This window comes from Geotrypetes seraphini, chromosome 8 (genome assembly GCF_902459505.1).
Source record: "Geotrypetes seraphini chromosome 8, aGeoSer1.1, whole genome shotgun sequence".
Lineage (NCBI taxonomy): Eukaryota > Metazoa > Chordata > Amphibia > Gymnophiona > Dermophiidae > Geotrypetes > Geotrypetes seraphini.
This window is the reverse complement of record NC_047091.1, coordinates 48,537,409-48,559,726: the sequence shown is the minus strand read 5'-3', so window position 1 is coordinate 48,559,726 and position 22,318 is coordinate 48,537,409. Positions and strand designations below refer to the sequence as shown.

Below are 22,318 nucleotides of genomic sequence, written 5' to 3'. Positions count from 1 at the left end.
CACTCCTCTCCCCCCTCCCTCTTGCTGTAGGATGGTGTCCGTGAGATGAATCCTTTTCGGAACTTTCTGGATGACCCACGGCGATCAGGACCATTTACAGAGTTGGACAGGAAAGAGGGCAGCAGGCGGCATACCCGCAACTGGGGTGGTACAGACTTTGAGAAGGTGAAAACAGGCATGGAGCAGGAAAGGGCCAGCCATGTATGTATTCCAACATCTCCTGACACTGGCATGCTTTTTTGTTTTGTCTGATGTGAGATTCTAGGTTTGGCAGTGGAAATGCCTCATTCCTTTTGGTTTCACATTTGTATTCATGATTCCTTTTAAGTTTAAGTTTATTAGGATTTTATATACCGCCTATCAAGGTTATCTAAGCGGTTTTTACAATCAGGTACTCAAGCATTTTCCCTATCTGTCCCGGTGGGCTCACAATCTATCTAACGTACCTGGGGCTATGGAGGATTAAGCGACTTGCCCAGGGTCACAAGGAGCAGCGCGGGGTTTGAACCCACAACCCCAGGGTGCTGAGGCTGTAGCTTCAACCACTGCGCCACACACTCCTCACTTTGAATAGTGTAATTTAAAAGGGCCTTACCTTAGGGCAGAGATTCCCAGACTATGGGTTGTGGGGTCACAGATCCCACATTTGGAATCATGATCTAGATGGGTTCTCATAGATGATTCATTATTCTGCTTCTCCAGGGGGTCACACAATTTTATCTGACTTCAATCATTTCATTGCACAGATCCTGGGGGTGTCAGTCCAGTGGTCGTTTGGGATTTTAGTCTTGGGACATGATGCAGAGTTTTTGGCTCAGGGGCTGACTGTAGACCACTGGCGCTTTATGTATGTTGCTATTCTTGCTGCCAAACAGGGAGTGCTCCGCATGTGGATGGATGCAGCACCCCCGGAGTTGATAGGATGGAAGCGGTCTTTCTGAGAGCTGGCACATTGGGAGCTGTGTAGCATTGGGGGCCGTGTAGGGGGATCTCTTAGGCTTTATGGGTCCTTGTGGGAACGGGTCATTGCTGAGATTGCTCCCTTGTGAGGTTGTTTTGCTACTTGTCTCCAGTTGCTGGGGGGATGGGAGAGGGAGGATAGAGGTGGGAGGTTTCTGCTGGTTTGTTTTGTCTGGGACTGGACTTTTATAAAATTATGGAAATAAACTCACAGACGGTGTTCCTTTTCTTCCCATTCCCCTATTTTGATATTCTTTGTGCAAGAGGCATGGTTGGGCTTTTGCTGTATCCCTTGCTTGGGTAGAGTTTCTCCCCTGTCTCCATTAGTCGCTTTCTTTTTGTGGCCCTTACAGATATGCTCTGGGAATTGGGTAATGCACTGTATTCTCTTTTTTACCTTGTATTTGTATCTGCCTCTTGTGTGGCTGATTTTGCTGTGTGTGTTTGTTGGCTTCTCAATAAAAATGTTTCAAACCAAAAAAAGAAAAAGAGCAGTAATTGATGAGAACATTTGAATTACTGTTTTGAGAGTGCACCTTCTTTGTAATGGTTGTTAAATTATTACAAGCAAATAGAGTGTACAACTAGAATATAGATGCTCCTACTCATTAACTAGTGCTGACAAGAGTCCCTACAGGATATTTGGTAACACGTAACTAGTTAGTGCCGGGAATTAGCTGGATACCACCAATATTCAGCAGTGAACATAAGAACATAACATAAGAAATGCCTTCACCGGATCAGACCGAGGTCCATCTAGTCCGGCGATCCGCACACGCGGCGGCCCATTAGCACTCCTTTATGGAGACCCGAAATTGCCGTATCCCTCAATATGATATGCAAGAAGGTGTGCATCCAACCTGCACTTGAAACACAGAACCGTAGTCTCTGCCACAACATCCACCGGCAGAGAATTCCAAGCGCCCACAACTCGCTGTGTGAAATAAAACTTTCTGACATTTATCCTGAACCTGCTGCCGCCCAGTTTCAGACTATGTCCTCTTGTCCGTGTCACATCTGACAATGTTAGTAATGCTACTTCTTGGTCTATTTTATCAAATCCTTTTAATATTTTAAAAGTCTCTATCTGAATAACTATCTGTTGAATTTAGGGGTATTGCCACCAAATATTAACAATGCCCAGATAATTCCTGGCAGGTTGCCGAGTACCCTAGTAGTCCGAGTATCAGCAATGAGTAGTACTAAGCATCCAGGTCTAGTTCAGCCAGTGATGGTCAGTGTTACAAGAAGCACTGACTGTTGCTGCCTGAATATAGCCTCCTAAAAGTTAAAATCCCAGATGTCATCCCTGCCGGAAGGGTGTGACCTTGCCAACAATCTCTGACCCATGGGGTTCTTGGAATTTTTTTTCTTTTCTTTGTAAGAATACGTGTTTATTGACTAGGGAAGAAGATCGGGCCCTAAGGATACTTTGGTGGATATGACCTTGTCAATGACTGGCCGGGAGAGAGCAGAGTACATGCGCTGGAAGAAGGAACGGGAGCAGATAGACCAGGAGCGGCTGGCCCGGCATCGCAAACCTACTGGACAATGGCGACGGGAGTGGGATGCAGAGAAAAATGAAACAATGTAGGTGATGAGGCTGTTCTGTTGTGGTTCCCCAGCTTTCCTGTCCTTATTTGCTTCAATAAAATGGTGGTGTGTCGCAATCTTGAAACCTGCAGACAGATTGATAGTTTTATGGTGGGGACTGATGTGTGGTTTTTTGTTTTTTTTCTGCCTTTGTTTAATGTACAGGTTTAAAGATGGTGTGGAACCAGTGTCTGCACCAGTGGGCCAAGGTGGCAGGCGAGGTGAGCCCTTTTTAATTTAATGAAAAGTGTGTTGGTGTGTGGTGTGTTTTTTTTTTGTTTTTTTTCTTTTACCCAATATTTGAGGAGATTGTTTAAGAAAAAAATCGCCATCCTGAGCTCAGTAAGCCTCTTCTACCTTGCAGTAACTTGAGACTATCTGCTGATGAAAAGCCTCAGTGCCTGCTAAGGGATTGAAAATGAGGGGAAAATTTTCACAGCTGTTAACATCTCTCACTTTTTGTCTTGAAACAGGACAGGGTTTTTGCAGGCGTTCCCGCTGTGGTTTCTGGTCCTCAGGTCTGCTTTGCTTGTGATAGAGCAACCCCTCATAAGGGTGCCTCGACCATTCTAGAGATTACTTTTTCTTGCTGGAGTAGGAGAAGCAAGCTTTTTTAAAAAGTAGTCAAAGAGCTGCTCTCTCTGTAGGGTGCAGATAGAGCATCTGCAATTGAAAACCAAAGAATTTATTTATTAAATTTTAGTGTAAAAAATGTATCCTTCTTAGAAGGGTTCTGTTGCATTGAATATCTTTTGAGCAGACTTTCCACCTGATACTTCCAGCAGTGTCCAGCAGCTATGTATGAACTGGTTTCCTGGATTTTATTTTTTCTCCCTCTTCTATTTTTGCATTCAGTAGTGAGGTGCATCAAGGGTAGGGATCAGGTATGCTTAAAATCCAGGACTGGCCCACAGTTTCCTTTAGGAACTGGGCTACAGTACTGTGGAGTAGAAAAGTGGAGTAGAAAAGTTACCCTAAAGCTTTAGTTATGGCAGACACGTTGCAATGTCTTCTCCAAATATCTCTTCTGCTGTTTTCCAATTCCAACCCCTGTCCTTGATGCGATCCCCACCCCCCATCCAATCTGTAGTTCATCACTAGCCTCCCACTCCAGTCTACCTTAAAGATGGTTTTCTGTTGCTCATCAGCAGTGGCTCCTACAGTCCAGTCAGATTTTCAGGATATCTGTGCTAAATACACATGAGCGTTGCGTACATGACCTTCATTGCTTGCAAATCTTATACCTGTTAGTTAAGAATATTCTGAAAAACCTGATTGGCTGGGGTAAATGCTGTAAGGCAGGTTTGGGGAATTACAAATTGTAGAAGAGCGTGACTTGCCTTCTGTCTATGATAAGAGCTGCGGCACATGGTCTTATGAGACTCGTGGCATTCTCTGCTAAGTGGAAAATCTGATTTCTGTGTTTCTGAATGTCGAGGCACTCTGTTTTTGAACTGAAATGTGGCTGAAGTTGCTCACTCACTGTTCTGGAGAGAAGTGTGTCGTGAATTATGGTCTCTGCATGCAGATTGGTATCTTGCTTTTAACAGTGCTGAAAGAACTAGACTTGGTGTGGAATGGTTTGTCCTGTTACTCTCCGGTGGATCATCATTGTTGACTAGTGGGTTTGTCTAACTTTTGAATATTTGTCTTAAAACCTTTGCATCCTGAGCTTTTTGTTGCTATTCTTTAGTAACTTGATTATTTTAAACTAATAAATCTAGAATAATTAAGGCCATCTTCATGTAAGCTGCATGAGCCACACCAGTTTTTTCGTATTCTAAGTAGGCTGAGTCTTGGGGTTTCTCATTTTACTTGTTTGGATTTGGCTTATCAGCTTTTATTGAAAGCTGGGCTCACTCAGATACGGATATTCCTTACAGGCTGCCTGATGGTTGGGCATATAGAAAAGCGCTAGCTTGATTTCTAATCCTAATAGCATAAAAATGTATTGGCTTTGAAAAACTGGCTATACCCTTTCCCCTCGACTATTCAATAATTAAAAAAAAATATTGGTAAAATGCATTATGTGCAAGGAACAGCTTCCTTTGCCCTCTGAATTATTGAGAAGCTGGGACACGTTAAGGATCTTCAGGCTTGCTTTGGTATGATGCTGTTTTTCTAAACCTATATCTCTTCTTGTTTGTGTGTGCGTGCGCATGTGTGGTTATTGACAGTGTTAGAAATCAGTAGAGCCAGAGGTTTGATCATGGGCTTGGAACCCTATTAATCTTGTGGTCTCTCAAGCATACCTACTCTTTATTTTATTTTTTCAGAGGAGAGCAGGCGGGCACCCAGGCCTCCGACTTTTGGAGAATTCCTATCTGAAGGCAGAACAGCTGAACCTGGCCGGAAAAAAGGACGTGGCCGGAGTAGGACTCAAGGCAAGGTCTACAGGTAGGATGTCTTCATTTTGTGCTTTCTGCTGGCTATATAATTTGCAAACTGGCACCGAAACTGATTGGTTATAGCTCATCTCGACCAGCAGGTGGAGACTGAGGCACATACTTTTGGCTGTAGTACAAGTGAGCTGTGCAGTCCCAAGTACAATCAGTCTTCAGGAGGTGGTAAGCCTGTGCAGTCTTTCCCTGGTTTAATGTAGGGCTGTTGGATATTGTTTAAATTGGCCTTCTTGTCCCTGATTGTGGTGCTGGATTGAGCTTCTGAAGGCATCTGATCTGAAGGCACCTTTCAGGGGTCATCTGATCTCAGGGGTGCCACACTCGACTGGTCGAGTCCGTCTCCCCATGTCCCCTTCCTTCCCAAATTTTTTTGCTTTAGAAGTTCCTCAGCTTTAAGCCTTGCCACCAATTACAGGCAAGGCATATAACTTTGAGAACCAGTTGGGTCTGTTCAAATTAAAGTTGTGTTGAAAAAAAAAAAAAAAAGTCCTGAGGCAGTGCTGGTCTGAAGGGAAGCCTTCAATTAAGGTTAATTGATTTTTATTGCTAACCGTCACTTTATTTTCCCTTGTAGTGGTTTTCTCATTGAGTATTTTTAAGAAACTTAAAAAGTGCTCATGGTGCTCCATGATTGATGCGGCCAGTATGTGCACAAAGTGCACCGGTTGCCGCTAAGGGGAATCCTCATCAGCTTCGGGTGCTGGTGAACAGGGTTCCCCTTTGTGCGTGCACCATTCGTCAGCAGCAGGTAGTGGGGAAGCCTGGGCTTTCTCTACTGCCCACACAGGAATTTTCCATGCCGCCGACGGACAGGGAAATAAGGTTTCCCTTACCTCCGATAGTGCTGGGGACTCCCTTACCGCTGATGCCGGCTTTCCTGCTTTAATGGCTGGGTCTGTACAGGCCTCTTTGCCGTTTCAGGCCTCGGGGGAGTTTTTTTCGTTGGGTTTTTTTTTTTGCCGGTTTTGGCGGGAAGCTCCACCATCTTGTCTGCAGTCCCAGGTGACCTTTCCCCTATCTTAGAGAGACAGGAACAGGTTTCTGCTGGGTTTCCTAGTCCTGCTTTACTGCCAGGGGGATTTGCCCTAAATTTTATACAAAGCATACAGGTGGCTGGAGGTCCTGTTTCTTCCCCGGGGGCTTTTACCCCTGTTCGGCCCCCCTCAGTGCCAGCTCTGGCCCAGTCCCCCCCCCCCAATCTTCGTCCAAGCGGCTGCGGGTTTTGCGGGACAAGGATTTTGCGTTTTCTCCTGATGAGGTCTTGGACCCCTTGTTGGATCCCCAACACAGGCTGGTGAGGATGCGTTGGTGGTGTGCATTTTTCACCGGGAAAAGCTTCTGGAGCTTATTCAGGTTTTGTCGGATTGTGCTTTGAGGAGGATGCGAAAGAATCCCCACGAATGATGGATCCTCTGCTTCGGCAGCCTCCCGTTTTTTCCCTATGCATCAGGATATTTGGGATGTAGTGCACACATAATGGAAGTTTCCGGATGTGCCCTTTTGTTTGGTGCGGTCCATGGCTTGGCTTTATCCCATTCCTGATGGGGATAGGGATACCTTTAAGTCTCCTGTGGTGGATGCAGTGGTTTTGGCTATTGCGCGCAGGCATACAGGGCCTTGAAGGACTCTCAGGATCATAAGTTGGAGTCTCTTATTAAGCAAAGTTTTGACTTAGCTGCCTTGGCAGTCCAAGCAGTAATTTGTGCGGTCTGGTGGCCTGGGCTTGTTTCTGGTGGGCCAAGCGAATTCTTGATCTTGAGTCTGATGACTAGTCTTGGTGGATCAGGAGGTGGCCAAGATGAGCTTGGTGCTTCTTATCTTTCGCATGTCAGGGCTTTGGCCAAGTCTGGCTGTCAAAGTAGCTTCTCACTATATCCTGTGGCTCCGGGGTTGGTTAGCGGATGCGGTGTCTAAGACTAAGCTTAGTAAATTTCCAGGAAATTACAGACTGGTAAGCTCACATTACTGCCGGGCAAAAAGGTAGAAACAATTATAAAAAATAAAATTGTGGAACACGTAGAAAGGGGTCACGTGACGCTATGAGCGGGTGAGGACACGTTCCAGATCTGCTCCGGGACCCCGCTCCTCCTATAGCTTATTTTTTGCGGCTGTTTGGCGATCGGGTCGGCACTGCTTATTGCTCATCTGCCGGGGATCTTATGGACCGATATTTGACGCGATCCCAGGAGGCAGCGCGTATGAAGCCGGCCCGAAAAGACAAGGAACGAATGAGCCCCGGCGCGGCAAAAATGGCGGCCGCATCCGGAACTGCTGTGTCGGAGTTCACAGCTGCGGCGATCAACGATATTAAAGCGGCGGTGGCACAAGTTCTGGGTCCGCAGATGGAAACGCTGACAACCCAAATGACCCGTTTAGAGCAGCTGCTTACCGACACGGCAGACAGAACAACCGAGCTCGAACAGCGAGTATCCACTGCAGAGGACTCCATCAACTCCCACGAGATGGATTTAGCAGCCCTCCAGGAAACGGTTCAGATGCAGGCGGCAAAACTTGATGACCTAGAGAACCGTTCGCGCCGGGGGAACCTTCGATTCTTAGGTATCCCTGAAAATATTCCGGATGCCCATCTGCTAGCTGAGTTGGAGGGCTGGCTGGAACTGGAGTTTCCTGATACAGCATCCTTGGGCCCTCTCTGCCTGGAACGTGCCCATCGCCTGGGTGCTCGCCCTGCCCGAGATTCCAGGCCCCGGGTTGTGCTGGCTAAGTTTCTAAACTACAGGCACAAAATGGAAATTTTGAGGCAATACCGTGCCAAAAGAGATGCCCTAAAATTCCGGGGCGCTACTATCCGGATTAGTCAGGACTACTCAGCTGCCCTTACAGAACACCGGAAAGCCTTCTATCCTTTATGCACTAAATTGGTGGATAATAAGCAGCGTTTCCAATTCATATATCCTGCTGTACTGAAGATTCACCATGAGGGATCTTGGCATCTGTTCACGGTGGCCGCTGAAGCAGCTGACTATATTAATAAAAATCTGCAATCTTCTTCAGAGCCTCCGTGACACCTTTCTGAGTCCTAAGGTGTTATAAAGATGGAAGTTTGATGGACTGATCATTCAGTGGATTTCTCACAGTTTGTTTAATAAGCTTGAATTTGAAAATGTTAACTGTTATTTGGAGGGGTGGGGTCCTGTAGGGTGTCATTTTGGACCTCTAGCATGCTCTTTGGGGGGTATGTTTTTGGGTCTCTTTGGGGTTGGGGAGAGGGGGGGTTGCTGGGTGGGGAACAGATTGCTGCAAAATGGTCATGGTTATTTATTGTTTGTTTCTTGCTATTCTGTTTAGGAGATGTGCCTGTTATTTTCTACGTCCAGGATACTACACGACACTTGGGTGGGGCTGGGCACCCAGGTGTTCAACACATGCTTTATCTTGTTTCTAGCTGCTTGTGTTTTGACCCTGGGTGATCATTCCCTCCGTATTCTTTCCTGGAATGTGTCTGGCATCACTTCCCCGGTGAAACGCTTTAAACTTTTGAGACAGATAAAACACCATCGGGCGGACCTGGCCTGCCTACAGGAAACTAAATTATCCCAAGAGGAACATCAAAAATTGAGGAGGGGTTGGGTGGGTTCTGTATATTCCGCATTCTCCTCTGGGAAACGAGCGGGAGTTTGTTTATTAGTACGCAAAGGTTTACAATGCTTTATCACACCACTCTCAGTGGACCCCTTGGGTAGATATCAACTTGTACATATCTCGTTGCAGGGCACGGAATTTCGGCTGCTGAATGTATATGGGCCTAATGCCTATTCCCAAGATTTTTTTGATTCTCTGATATCTTTGGGGCTTCAGGATACATCGTTACCTATGGTTATAGCGGGCGATTTCAATCAGGTGATGAACATTACACTTGACCGTTCTACGTCTGAGGTGTCTTCTTCCTCTACACTGACTAAAGGTATCCCATTTCTTTGTAAATCTTTGGGCCTGATAGACCCATGGCGCCTTCTACATCCGATGGAGCGGGATTACACGCACCAATCTCGTGCCCATGGGTCCTTTTCCCGTTTGGATTATATTTTGTTTCCTGAATCCCTGTTTACGCAAATTTCTGAGGCGGTTATCGGACCGCTCGAGATCTCTGATCATTGCCCTATATGGGTTGATATGGCTTGGACCCTATCTCCTCTAGGGATGCGCAGGTGGCGCTTTCCAGCATATCTTCAAGATGATCCGGTTTTTTGGGAGTATCTCAGAACTAGCTGGGAAGAATACCTGCTCACTAATGCCCAACATCACTCAAACCCAGGTCTCTTTTGGGAGACCGCTAAGGCTGTTCTTAGAGGTGCAATAATTGGTTATGTGGCGGCAAGGAACAAACGCATATCGGCTGACATTATTAGGTTAGAACGTCAGTGCTCTTCCCTGAAGGCGGCCTATCTCAGTACCCCCACAGCAGTTCTACGGGACGAACTTCATTTGGCACAGGTCTCTCTTAATGGGTTACTTCACGATCGCTCTAAACGTTCCCTTATCTATCGTAAATACAAATTTTATCGTTATGGGAATAAGCCGGGTCGGATGTTGGCATCCTTAACTAAGAATTGGCAGGAATCTAGATATATTTCAAAGATCCGATGGGGTCCGGTTGGTTATTCTACTAAACCACTGGATACAGCTGAAGCGTTTTATCGGCATTTTTCTACCTTTTATTCAGAGCCTGGTCCTTATTGTGGTCCGGAAGTTTCAGATTATCTGGAAGACGCGGGCCTACCTCGCTTTACAGATCGGCAATGAGACACTTTAAATAGACCCATACAGGGCATAGAAATTCAAAAAGCGATCAAGAACTTACGTTCTTGTACTGCCCCGGGCCCGGATGGGTTTTCGACCGAATTTTATAAGCAGTTGTCACCCCAGTTGTGCGACCCATTGTTGAGATATTATGAAGAGGCCATGCAATCCGGGACATTCCCCGTTTCTGCCAACACTGCCACTATTACCTTACTTCCCAAACCAAATAAACCTAAAGATGAGGTTGAGTCATATAGACCAATTTCTTTACTTAATGTAGATATAAAAATCATGTCCCGTTTACTGGCCAATCGTTTAACACCCCTTTTACCACATATTATTTCTCCAGCACAGGTGGGATTTGTTCAGGGTCGTCACTCGGTCCTTAATGTCCGTCGGGCCTTGTTGGCAATGTCTAGGGCACAAGCTTCTGATACCATGGGTGTTTTGGTCAGTCTCGATGCAGCCAAGGCCTTTGACCAGGTTCTTTGGCCTTATCTTTTTATGGTCTTGGAATATGTGGGCATTGGAGGATGGTTCTTATCCGCTCTGCGGGCCTTGTACTCTTCCCCTAGGGCGTCGATCTTAGTTAATGGGATCTTTACACAGCCTTTTCCGGTGGGCAGGGGAACCCGACAGGGTTGCCCATTATCTCCCTTACTATTTTTGTTATATCTGGAACCTCTGATACGGACACTCCATAAAGATGATATTTTGGTCGGACTACAGGAAGGCTCTTTTCAACTTCGGGTCTTGGCCTTTGCCGACGATCTCTTGTTGACGCTGGCCCGGCCTCAACAATCTATAACTCGGGCGCTTGAGATCTTGGACGAATTCCATCTTTTTTCTGGTCTTACCTTGAACAGACAAAAATCCCTAGTTCTCCCTCTGCAGGGGCAGGTCAGAAACTCTTGGATTGGGCCCTTCCCACTAGAATGGGCTTCTGCACCTTTACGTTACCTTGGGGTGCTGATCCCGCAAGACTTATCTCAGTTATATACACTCAACGTTACACCGTTCCTTACGCGTACGGGACAGAGGCTCTGGGCCTGGTGCTCCTATCCTTTAACTCTTTTGGGTAAAATAGCCTTATACAATATGATGATTATCCCCCAGTGGTTGTACCTTTTACAGACTTTACCTTTGCTACTGCAGCGTCGACACCTTCGGGTGTTACATAAAATACTCTCAAGCTACTTATGGGGTGATAAACGTTCCCGGATTCCCCTTAAAACTCTTTTTTTGCCCATAGCTCAGGGGGGTCTGGGGTTGTTACATTTGTTGCTTGTCAACTCCGTCATCTGAACGATTGGTTTTGCGGGACTTCCCATTTTTCAGCGGCCGAGGTGGAATGCCTTGCATATGCCCCATTTCACTTTAGTTATCTTATATATGTCCCCCGCTTACCTTTGCGTACTCATCGCTATGGGGATTTCCTTTTATTTCCGGTGCGTAAAATCTGGAAACAAATATGCACCCATTTGCACATTCGGTTTGATGTGACGCCGTGTCTGCCCATTATTGGTAATGGGGATTTCTCTCCAGGTTTAAGTTGGGGCGCCTCTTCCTCGTGGAGGCGGAATGGTGTGCTTTATCTGTCTCAAATTTTGACGCCTGATGGTAGCCACCTTTCCAGTGGCTGATGGACTCCCACCTATTATCTACCAAAGATTGGTTAAGTTATGGTCAACTCTTACATTATGTGCAATCTCTTCCTCAACAAGCTTTAACAGAGGATGTGCAGGACAAACTAACCGAATCTTTTGGCTTAACCACTCAGGAGCCCATCTCGCTTCGATTTCACCATCGTTTTCTTCAAGAACTGGCCGGGGAGCTGGACTATGCTGCCTTAGCACGTTCTTGGACTCTGGATCTACAAGTTTCAGTGACCGCAACTATGTTAAAACGGAGTTTTAAATTGGGATCCACTGTTTCGGTTGCTGCGGTGGAGAGGGAACGATATTACAAGTTTCTGGTGCGAGCCTACTTTGCTCCTGTACGCGCCTATAGAGCACATCTTAGCTCCTCAGCGTGCTGTCCTAAGTGTCATGCTCCTAGGGCTACCCTTGGACACATGTTTTGGCTATGCCCTGGTATAAGGGCCTACTGGCGGCGCATTGGTCTCCTGACTCAGTCTCTTTGGAATTGCTCATGGACTCCCACAGTTACTTTTCTTTTTACCTTGAAGTTTTCTTTGGTACCGGTTCGGCTGGGCATGTCTGCCTTTGTACGATGAGCCATCTTTATGGGTATAAAAACTATCTTACAATGCTGGTTGTCTCTGCAAACACCAACTGTTTCTCATTGGCGGATTCAGATGATTTACTTGGTGGGTTATGAGCGTCAGGCAATTCCTGATCTTCACTCTAAGCGGGGTGCTTTATTTCTTCAATGTTGGAGGCCTTTTTGTTCTACTATGTCCCCCACAGTGCGGGCACGTTTCCTGGACTGATATTGACTTGTTGTTTATTGCAGTGACTGTTTCTTCCTTTGGGAGGGGTGGGGGGGTAGGGGAAGAGGGGGGTGGGTTTTTTTGGGGGGGAGGTTTGTGCATTGCTTATTGCTTAGTTTCTGTTTTGTACGCAGGTATATTTTGAAAATTTAATAAAACAGATTTAAACATAAATAAACGTATACGCTATAAGAAAAAAAAAATTAAAAAAATTGTGGAACACGTAGAAAAAGCATGATTTAATGAGACAGTCAGCATGGGTACACATGGGTTCAGCCGAGGGAGATCTTGCCTCACCAATTTGCTTGACTTTGAAGGTGTGAATAAACGTGTGGATAAAGGTGAGTGTATCTAGATTTTCCAAAAGCTTTTGATAAAGTTGCTCACGAGATGCTCCTGATAAAATTAAAGTGTCATGGGATAGGTGGCAAAGTTCTGTTGTGGATTAGGAATTGGTTATCGGATAGAAAACAGAGGGTAGAGTTAAATGGTCATTTTTCTCAATGGAGGAGAGTAAATAATGGAGTGCCGCAGCAGTCGGTACTGGGACCGGTTCTGTTTAACTTATTTATAAATAATCTGGAAATTGGAACGACGAGTGAGGTGATTAAATTTGCAGATAACGCTAAACTGTTCAAAGTTGTTAAAATGCAAGCGGATGGTGAAAAATTGCAGGCGGACCTTAGGAAATTGGAAGTCTGGGCATCCAGATGGCAGATGAAATTTAATATGACCAAATGCAAAGTGATGAACATTGAGAAGAATAACCTGAATCACAGTTACTGGTTGCTAGGGTCCACCTTGGGGGTTAGCGCCCAAGAAAAGGATCTGAGTATCATCATAAACAATACGATGAAACCTTCCGCCTAATGTGTGGCAGCGGCCAAGAAAGCAAACAGGATGCTAGGAATTATTAAAAAAGGGATGGTAAACAAGACAAAAAATGTTATAATGCCCCTGTATTGTTCCTTGATGCGACCTCATCTGGAGTATTGCATTCAATTCTGGTCTCCTTATCTCAAGAATGATATAGTGGCACTAGAAAAGGTTCAAAGAAGAGCGACCAAGATGATAAAGGGGATGAAACTCCTCTCGTATGAGGAAAGACTCAAACGGTTAGGCTCGTCAGCTTGGACAAGAGACGGCTGAGGGGCAATATGAATGAAGTCTACAAAATCCTGAGTGGAGTAGAACGGGTACAAGTGGATTGATTTTTCACTCCGTCAAAAATTATAAAAACTGAGGTCAGACTCACCGGTCTGTAGACCATCCATCCAATAAAAATGGCATATGTGACAACCAATGAGAAGTGAGTAACTAGGAGGTACCCTAGTCTACTGATATAATGTATATGAGGGACATGCTGGATGCCATAAGGGAGAAGGAGGAGACAAGAGAGAGAAGTCAGACCCAAAAGAACATCAGATTACTATTTTGTATGTATGCTATCCTTTGTAGCCAATATGCTGTACTTTGCTATTTCATGTAGGTTGATTTATGCTCATTACTAATAAACCTATCTTATTGTAACTGTCACTATCATGAGGTCTTTTATCATGGGCTGATTATAAGATCTGAAGCCAATCTTGTCATTTGGTAACCCCAACATGCCCCCTTTTTCTCACCTGTTTAACCCCTAATTGTGAGAATCTAAGCACAGTTTAGCTCCCCCTTAAAAGGGGAGGGGTCAACGGTGCTTGAGCGTTAAAGGTGCTCGCCTTAGCGAGAGCGCCTTTGCGAAGGGCCTTGAGAAGGGATGAGTCACTACAAAGGAGAGCAGAGGGCAACCGCAGCAGACACAGAAGACACACAAACAAGCAAGGAGAGCAGAGGGCAACCGCAGCAGAGGAGAGCCACAGCAAACGCGAGGACAGCCACAGCAGACACAGAGGATAGCCACAGCAGACCGGCAAGCGGGCAGCATTGGAAGCAGCAGACAGAAGCAGGATGTTGAGCTACCCAGTTTTCTGCACCATCTGCCATATGTATGACTACCTCCCCTCTGGGAGGTGGTCTTATGTATGCACTCGATGCGGGGAACTGGAGAGCCTAAAGAAACAAGTCAGACTCCTGGAGAGCAGAATACTGGAACTGGAAGCACTTCGAGCAGTGGAAGAGGATGACAGGGATGAAGAACGTCAAGACAGAGGAAATCATCGAGAAAGAAGTCCAGGAGTTAGAGAAGTTCATCGAGGAGGCATACACGGTGGCCGTGGAAAATCACCAGCAACAGTGGAACTGCCAAGATACACCTACAGAGAGTGAGGACCATCTGGAGGACAACCACAAGGAAGAAATGGGAGACACAGCAGTGAGATCTGGAAACAGTGGAGGGAACCCACAAGAAGATGAGTCCAGTGGAAGCCAATGCCAGGATGATAGAAGTGCACAGAGGACAAGGACCTATGGCTGGAGAGATGGACATACACCAGGGACACGGACCTGTGGCTAGAGAAGCAAGAGAAGATAGAGAGGACAGCAATCGTCGTAGGGGACTCCATCATCAGACAAGTCGACAGCCACATAGCGGGAGGAAGACATGATTGGCTGGTGACCTGTCTACCGGGAGCCAAGGTAGAAGACATAGTGAGCCGCATCGACAGGATCATCAACAGCATGGAAGAGGAAGATACAGCGGTGGTGATCCATGTGGGGACAAACAACGTGAGCAACAGGAACTACAACAGGGAAGGACCAGTTCCGGATGCTAGGAAGGAAGCTGAAGACCAGAACGCAGAGTTTAGCGTTCTCGGAGATCCTGCTGATACCCAAGGCCGATGAGAAGAGGCAGACGGAGCTGCAAGCAGTCAATGCGTGGATGCGGTACTGGTGTGAGGAAGAAGGATTCCACATCGTGCACAACTGGACGACGTTCTGGGGGAAGAGCAATATATTCAGGAAGGATGGACTCCACCTCAGCGGAGACGGAACGAGGTTACTTGCAAGCAACATCAAGAGACAAATTGAGAAGTTTTTAAACTAAGAAAAAGGGGAAAGACGACAGTCGACCAAGAGTCGATGGTTCTGGACCCGGTACACCCAGAGGATACTATGCAGAAAAAACAAGGAGCATGAGTATAAACTGTTAGGTATAACATTGGAGAAGAGCGAACAAGAAAAAGACTTAGGGGTACTGATAGACAGGACCCTAAAGCCGTCGGCTCAATGCGCAGCGGCGGCAAAGAAAGCTAACAGGATGTTAGGCATGATAAAGAAGGGAATCACGAGTAGATCAAGGGAGGTCATAATGCCGCTTTATAGAGCAATGGTCAGACCACACTTTGAATACTGTGTCCAACACTGGTCTCCATACCTGAAGAAGGATATAACACTGCTGGAGAAGGTGCAGAGGCGAGCGACGAAGCTAGTAGAAGGTATGGAGAACGTGAGCTACAAGGATCGCCTCAGAAAACTGGGATTATTCACCCTTGAGAAGAGAAGACTGAGAGGGGATCTGATAGAGACTTTTAAATTGCTAAAAGGAATCGACAAAATGGAGCAAGCTCACTCACCAGCAGGGGGAAAGGATGGAGAGCAAGAAATAGCTTTATTCACATTGGCGAATGTGACCCAGACTCGGACCAGAGGTCTTGGCCTGAAGCTGAGAAGGGACACGGCCAGGACAAATGTCAGAAAGTTCTGCTTCATACAGCGAGTGGTGAACGCCTGGAACTCTCTCCCGAAAGAGATGGTGGAGGAAACTACCATTCTAGGATTTAAGGGAAAATTGGACGCACATCTTCTTGCAGGACACATTGAGGGATACGAGTGACTAATGTATGCATCAGGGTACGCCTGGCTGAGCCTCCGCGTGTGCGGATCACCGGACTGGATGGACCCCAGGTCTGATCCGGTGCAGGCATTTCTTATGTTCTTATGTTCTAAGACTCACCGGATCATAAGCAAGACAGAAATCCTGACGGATCGAAAGGGACACAAGAGGGAAGGAAATGCAAGAAAGTAACAGGCCGCAAACTTAAGTGTATGTACATGAATGCAAGGAGCCTAAAGAATAAGATGGGTGAATTAGAAACTATGGCACAAAAAGATAACCTTGACATCATCGGCATCATGGAAACATGGTGGAACGAGGAAAACATCTGGGACACTGTGCTACCGGGATACAAGCTATACCGCAGAGACACAGTGGATCAAAAAGGTGGGGGCATTGCCCTATACATCAAAGAGGGAATTGAGTCTACCAGAGAGTACATGAAGAATAAGTTAGTCTTTATGGGTCAAAATTCCGGGACAAATGGAACGGAAACGGCATCTAGTACCGATCCCCAGGGCAGTCTGGAGAAATTGATGGAGAAATGACGGACGAGATTAAACGCAACTGCAAGGGAGGCAACACAGTTATCATGGGTGACTTCAATTATCCGAGGATAGATTGGAACCTAGTCACCTCCGGCAGCGGTAGGAAGACCAAGTTCCTGGATGCTGTAGGCGATTGCTTCCTGGAACAATTTATCAAGGAGAATACGAGAGGTAATGCAATTCTGGACTTAATTCTAAATAGACTACAAGGACTGGCACAAGGTGTAGAAATAGAGGGGACTCTGGGAACCAGTGATCACACTTAGATCCACTTCAATCTGGACACAGGGGCGAAACATCGATCCAGAACGATAGGCATGGTGCTGAACTTCCGAAAAGGGAATTACGAAGGGATAAGACTCATGGTGGGGAAGAAGATTGAGAAGAGGATAAGCACTGTAAAGACGCTAGAATAAACATGGTCCCTTTTTAAGGACACAGTCACCGAGGTGCAAAATCTATATATACCGCATATCAGCAAGGGATCCAAGAGGAAAAAGAACAAGGAACCGGCGTGGCTCACTGTAGCGGTAAAAGAAGCGATTAGAGACAAGAAGACTTTGTTTAAGGAATGGAAAAGGTCAAAAACGGACGAAAACTGGAAAAAGCACAAACAGCATCAAAGCAGATGCCATAAGAGGGGCCAAAAGAGACTACGAGGAAAAAATAGCCAAGGAGGCAAAAAAAACTTCAAGCCATTCTTTTGATATATTAAGGGGAAACAACCCACGAAGGAAGCAGTGGGACTGTTGGATGACCATTGAATAAAGGGAGTGCTAAAAGAGGACAAAATCATCACCAACAAACTGAACACATTTTTTGCGTCTGTGTTTACCAAAGAGGATATACACAACATACCGGAAGCCGACAGGCTATATGCAGGAAACGAAGACAAGAAACTGAAAGGGTTGACGGTCAGTCTAGAAGAGGTATGCAGGCAAATTGATAGGCTTAAAAATGATAAATACCTGGGACCAGATGGCATCCATCCGAGGGTAATCAAGGAATTTGAAAGGGGCTATAGCTGAACTGCTTCAACTAACAGACAATCTGTTGATCAAATCAGGAAGGATTCCGGAAGACCAGAAGGTGGCAAATATTACGCCGTTCTTCAAGAAAGGTAACTACAAGAAAGAAAGGATGGTAACTACAGACCGGTGAATCTGACCTCAGTTTTTATAATTTTTGACGGAGTGAAAATCAATCCACTTGTACCCGTTCTACTCCACTCAGGATTTTGTAGACTTCATTCATATTGCCCCTCAGCCGTCTCTTGTCCAAGCTGACGAGCCTAACCGTTTGAGTCTTTCCTCATACGAGAGGAGTTTCATCCCCTTTATCATCTTGGTCGCTCTTCTTTGAACCTTTTCTAGCGCCACTATATCATTCTTGACTTCTCTCTCTTGTCTATATACACTTATCATGGAGCCATACTGAAACCGTGACGTCATATGGTGCCAAAACTGACCTTTCTATATTTCCCTGACAAATGCATTTCCAATACTAAGGCTAATAACTCCAGAGAGCAGGCCCCCACCTTCCTGAGTTACACTGTCCTTGCTAGTGCTTCTTAGGAGAACATCATCTGACTTAGGGCCCCGCTCCAATATTCGATCTGGGTCCCTTTCGTCTTACAGCTTGGCTCTTGAACGGGAACCCCTAGGTAAGAGAGTTATTCTGATAACGTGATTTCCACTCTCTTGGGGTTCCAGAGGCTTTCCACTTCTCGGGCTTATGGTTTCCTTTCGCGCCTCTTTGCCTCACATCTTAGAGTTCTTGCAGGATGGCTTGGACAGGGGCCTGGCCTGGTCTGGTCTTCTCTCCAGGTTCAGCTTGCAGCTTTGTCCGCTGTTCTCGGGTTGCTGCAGGGTAGGCGCTTGACATCTCTTCCGGACATGGTTCGCTTTTTGAGGGCGGCCAAATTGCTTTGGCCTCCGGTGTGGCCTTCAGTTCAGGCTTGGGATCTTAATCTGGTCCTGTCCATGCTCGTGTGCCCTCCCTTTGAGCCCCTGGGTTCCTGCTCGTTGAAGGACCTTTCTCTCAAGGCGGTTTTCCTGGTGGCCATTACTTTATCGAGATGCATTTCTGAGCTGCAAGCTTTCTCTTGTAGGCCTCCCTTCCTGAAGTTTTCTAGGGAGTGGGTTGTGCTGTGGCCTGTTCCTTCCTTTCTGCCAAAGGTGGTCTCGCCTTTTCATGTCAACCAGTCCGTGGTCCTTCTGGTCTTGGGGAACTGGGAGGGTTCGTTAGAGCAGAGGCAGTTGCGCAAGTTGGATGTCTGTCGTATTCTTCACGCTTATGTTCAGTGGATCCAGGAATTCCAGAAGTCGGATCATCTTTTTGTCCTCTTAGCAGGTCCTCGTAAGGGGGATGGCGCTTACAAGGCTACCATTGCGTGTTGGATTAAGGAGACTATCGCTTCTGCATGCCGTTCATTCCTCAGGCAGCTTCTTGGTCTTAGTCTTCTCTAGTGCCTCCATTGGATACCTGTAAGGCCGTGGTTTGGTCTTCTACCTTCCTTTATCAAGTCTCTTTCATTTGAAAGGAAACTCTGCAATGAGAGGGCATAGGATGAAGTTAAGAGGTGATAGGCTCCGGAGTAATCTAAGGAAATACTGTTTTACAGAAAGGGTGGTAAATGCATAGAACAAACTCCCAGAAGAGGTGGTAGAGACAGAGACTGTGTCTGAATTCAAAAGAGCCTGGGATAGGCACGTGGGATCTCTCGGAGAGAGAAAGAGATAATGGTTACTGCAGATGGGCAGACTAGATGGGCCATTTGGCCTTTATCTGCCATCATGTTTCTATGTTACTACTGTGTGAACGTCCATGCTCGGCAGGACATGGTGTTCGGTGAGCATGTTCTGGTGGTGGCCCTATGGGGGGTCCCACCTATGATGGGTACTGCTTTGGTACGTCCCATCGGTGAGCTGTGCCGGTCTGGAGAGATGCTTAAGAAGGAGAAATTAGGTTCTTACCTGTTAATTTTCTTTCTTTTAGTCTCTCCAGACCAGCACAGACCCTGCCCTGTCTGCCTGTTTTCTTTCGGGTTTTGCGTGAAGTGTGGTTTTTCTGCGGGATCTTGTGTTTTTTGGTAGGTTAAAAGCAGCTTTTGGCTCAGCTGGCGTAGCTGGTGAGCTGTGGGGGACACTTCTATTCACTTTCCAACAGTATTTCTCTTAGTTGTTACTCCTGTAGGGAGTATTGTTGCTGTTGTCATTCACACTTACTAGTTTCTTAGTTCTTCTTGGCTATTTGGCAGACTGATTGTACTTGGGACTGCTCAGCCCACTTGTACTTCAGCCAAAAGTTTGTCTCAAATCTCCACCTGCTGGTCATAGTGAGCTATTACCCATCAGTGAAACTGCCGGTCTGGAAAGACTAAAAGAATGAAAATTAGCAGGTAAGATCCTAATTTCTCCTTAAAAGGGATGATATGAATATACCGTGAAAGACAATACCCTATGTACAAAACTTAAAATCTGAGCCTACTAGGGACAAAATAGCTGGACCACAGAAAGGAGGTATATGAAATCCATGACCCTTTAGCTGTGCTTTATTATATCTAAAGAACAGATGTGCTGCTTTATGCTAATGTTACTGAGGAGATATGTACAAAGCCACAGATCATAATCTTCTTTCTCTGTATCTTTGTGCTTTTGGTCTTCTTTGCATCATTGCTGTCACTGTTTTACCCTTTCTGAGGCGCCTTGGGGGTCATCATCTCTTTCAGACGGAGGAGATGATGGTGTGTGTCCTAGACTCGTTACCAAATGCCTCTAGGATAATATTTCCTAGGCTAATTCATTTTGTGCTTCCAAATCTATTCAGCGTTCAAGTATAGCTGCCACTTGGAATGCTAACATGAACCCCAGTAGTCAAATCTTTCAGGATATAGAGCTACCATATTTTGAGCCACAAAGCCCCAGACACATAGGCCTGCCCTATTCTGCCTCCAGACACACCCCATTCCACCTCCTCTCTTCCCTGACAAGCTCTGGATACATCTGGAGGACCTGGAGCATGCGTGGATGTATATGACATCAGCCACGCATGCTCGGAGGCCCTCTAGATGTGACTGGAGCTCGTCAGGGCTTTCTAAAACACAGACAAACTGCTGAGTTTTGGAAAGTCCATCCGGGCACCAGGACAGTCCTCTAAAAAGAGGACATGTCCAGGTTTTCCCGGATGTCTGATAACCCTATCAGGATAATACCTACTACTGAACATCAGTGAGGGGTGGAGCATGTTGGTGCTATCTGTTGCTGCAGTATGATAGGCATATTGTTGTGGTGTGATTTTTGTTTTTTTTTTCTCCCATAAATCTCTGGATTTTGTAGATCAAAAGAAGTGAAAAGCCTCTGGAAGTCTAACTTCTCATTTTGTTATAAATTTTGGCCATTTTTTAATTAATTTTTTTTTGGCTTCCTTAAGCATGCACGATGATCGATGGGAGAAAGGTGAGAAAGAGGAAGTGGTAGAGGAAGAGGAAGTAGTAGAGAATAAAGAAGATAATCGAAGGATGGAGGTATGGTGCTTGTTTTTTTTCTTTTGTTTTATTTGGCACAGAATAGATTTTTCAAAGTTAGATGGTTCAGTGGCCTGCTTGGGTTGAATTGCATCTTTTACCAGGGTATGTACAAAGACTAGGGGACACTCAATGAAGTTACAGGGAAATACTTTTTAAAACCAATAGGAGGAAAAAATTTTTTCACTCGGAGAATAGTTAAGCTCTGAAAAGCATTGCCAGAGGTTGTGGTAAGAGCAGATAGCATAGCTGGTTTTAAGAAAGGTTTGGACAATTTCCTGGAGGAGAAGTCCATAGTCTGTTATTGAGAAAGACATGGGAAAAAGCTACTGTTTGTCCTGAATCAGTAGCATGGTATGTTGCTACTATTTGGGTTTTTGCCGGGTACTTGTGACCTGGATTGGCCACTGTAAAGACAAAATTCTGGGCTAGATGGACCCTTCCAGTATGGCTATTATATTCTTATGTAGATATGTGATTGTGAACTGTTTTTTAAAAGGATGAAATTTAGGCATAGCTGTTGATTTCCTTTCCTTGAGTTCTGCCATATCAGCCCCTTTCCTACCAGCAGTTTGTGTAGAGGTACTGATTTTTCCAGAGATGTCATAGGTACATTGGCTGGTGCCTTGTAGAATTCTCCATTATGATCATGCCAAAGCAGAGTGAAGTCCAATGTGCCACACCCATGCCAAAGCAGACTGATTAATACAACACACAATTTTAATGCATATCTTCATACACCAGAGTCTTCCAGGGTGGGAGCCAGACTGGTATGGCAGAACTCAAGGAAAGGAAATTAACAGTTATAACTAAATTCTATCTTCCTTATTGTCTCTGCTATAGCGATCTCTATTAAGGGGATGTATCCAAGCAGAGCCATGCTGGGAGGGGGAAGACAAGGTTGTCTGAATAACTGCTCTGCTAAAGGCTGATTGTCTTCTAGCAAGAACATTGAATCTGTAATGTTTCATGAAGGAATTTCTAGTGCAATAGGTGTGTCATTCTGAACAGAAGGGTATTCTCCCCATGCCCGCAAGCAGTGCAGAAGGAATCCACGCCAGGTTTTCAATATCATATTCAATGTCATCTGCTCTGCTGCCCCCTTCAGTTTTTTTATTCTAAATGTGAGCCTGAAGGTGTCTTTCTGATCTGCTCTTCATTATTTTCAGTAGTTTTCACAGGTTGGTTTTTTTTGTTTGTTTTATATTTTTTTTGCAGCTTTTGGTGCACCAGAGCTCCCCAGTGAAGGGGAAAGATTTGCCTGCCTGGAGAAGAAGCAGACTTTAGTCTGCAGCTAGCAGGTTA

The 22,318-nt window shown here is 45.7% G+C and overlaps 1 protein-coding gene across 8 annotated transcripts in view; it reads left to right on the top strand.

Annotated features, from left to right (window-relative positions):
- CCDC9 (coiled-coil domain containing 9) overlaps positions 1-22,318 on the top strand; it is a 105,766-nt gene that overhangs the window by 41,144 nt on the left and 42,304 nt on the right. For 6 of the 8 annotated variants that reach the window (XR_004540323.1, XM_033954517.1, XM_033954519.1 and 3 more), the window contains 6 exons: positions 31-201; positions 2,366-2,550; positions 2,719-2,774; positions 3,027-3,071; positions 4,830-4,950; positions 20,920-21,013. Coding sequence is in view for 7 of the 8 variants with exons in the window: in XM_033954517.1 (XP_033810408.1) it covers positions 31-201; positions 2,366-2,550; positions 2,719-2,774; positions 3,027-3,071; positions 4,830-4,950; positions 20,920-21,013 (672 nt within the window). In the remaining variant the exon portion in view is untranslated. The remainder of the gene's footprint in view (positions 1-30; positions 202-2,365; positions 2,551-2,718; positions 2,775-3,026; positions 3,072-4,829; positions 4,951-20,919; positions 21,014-22,318) is intronic. The other 2 variants (XM_033954515.1, XM_033954516.1) reach the window with 2 other exon arrangements.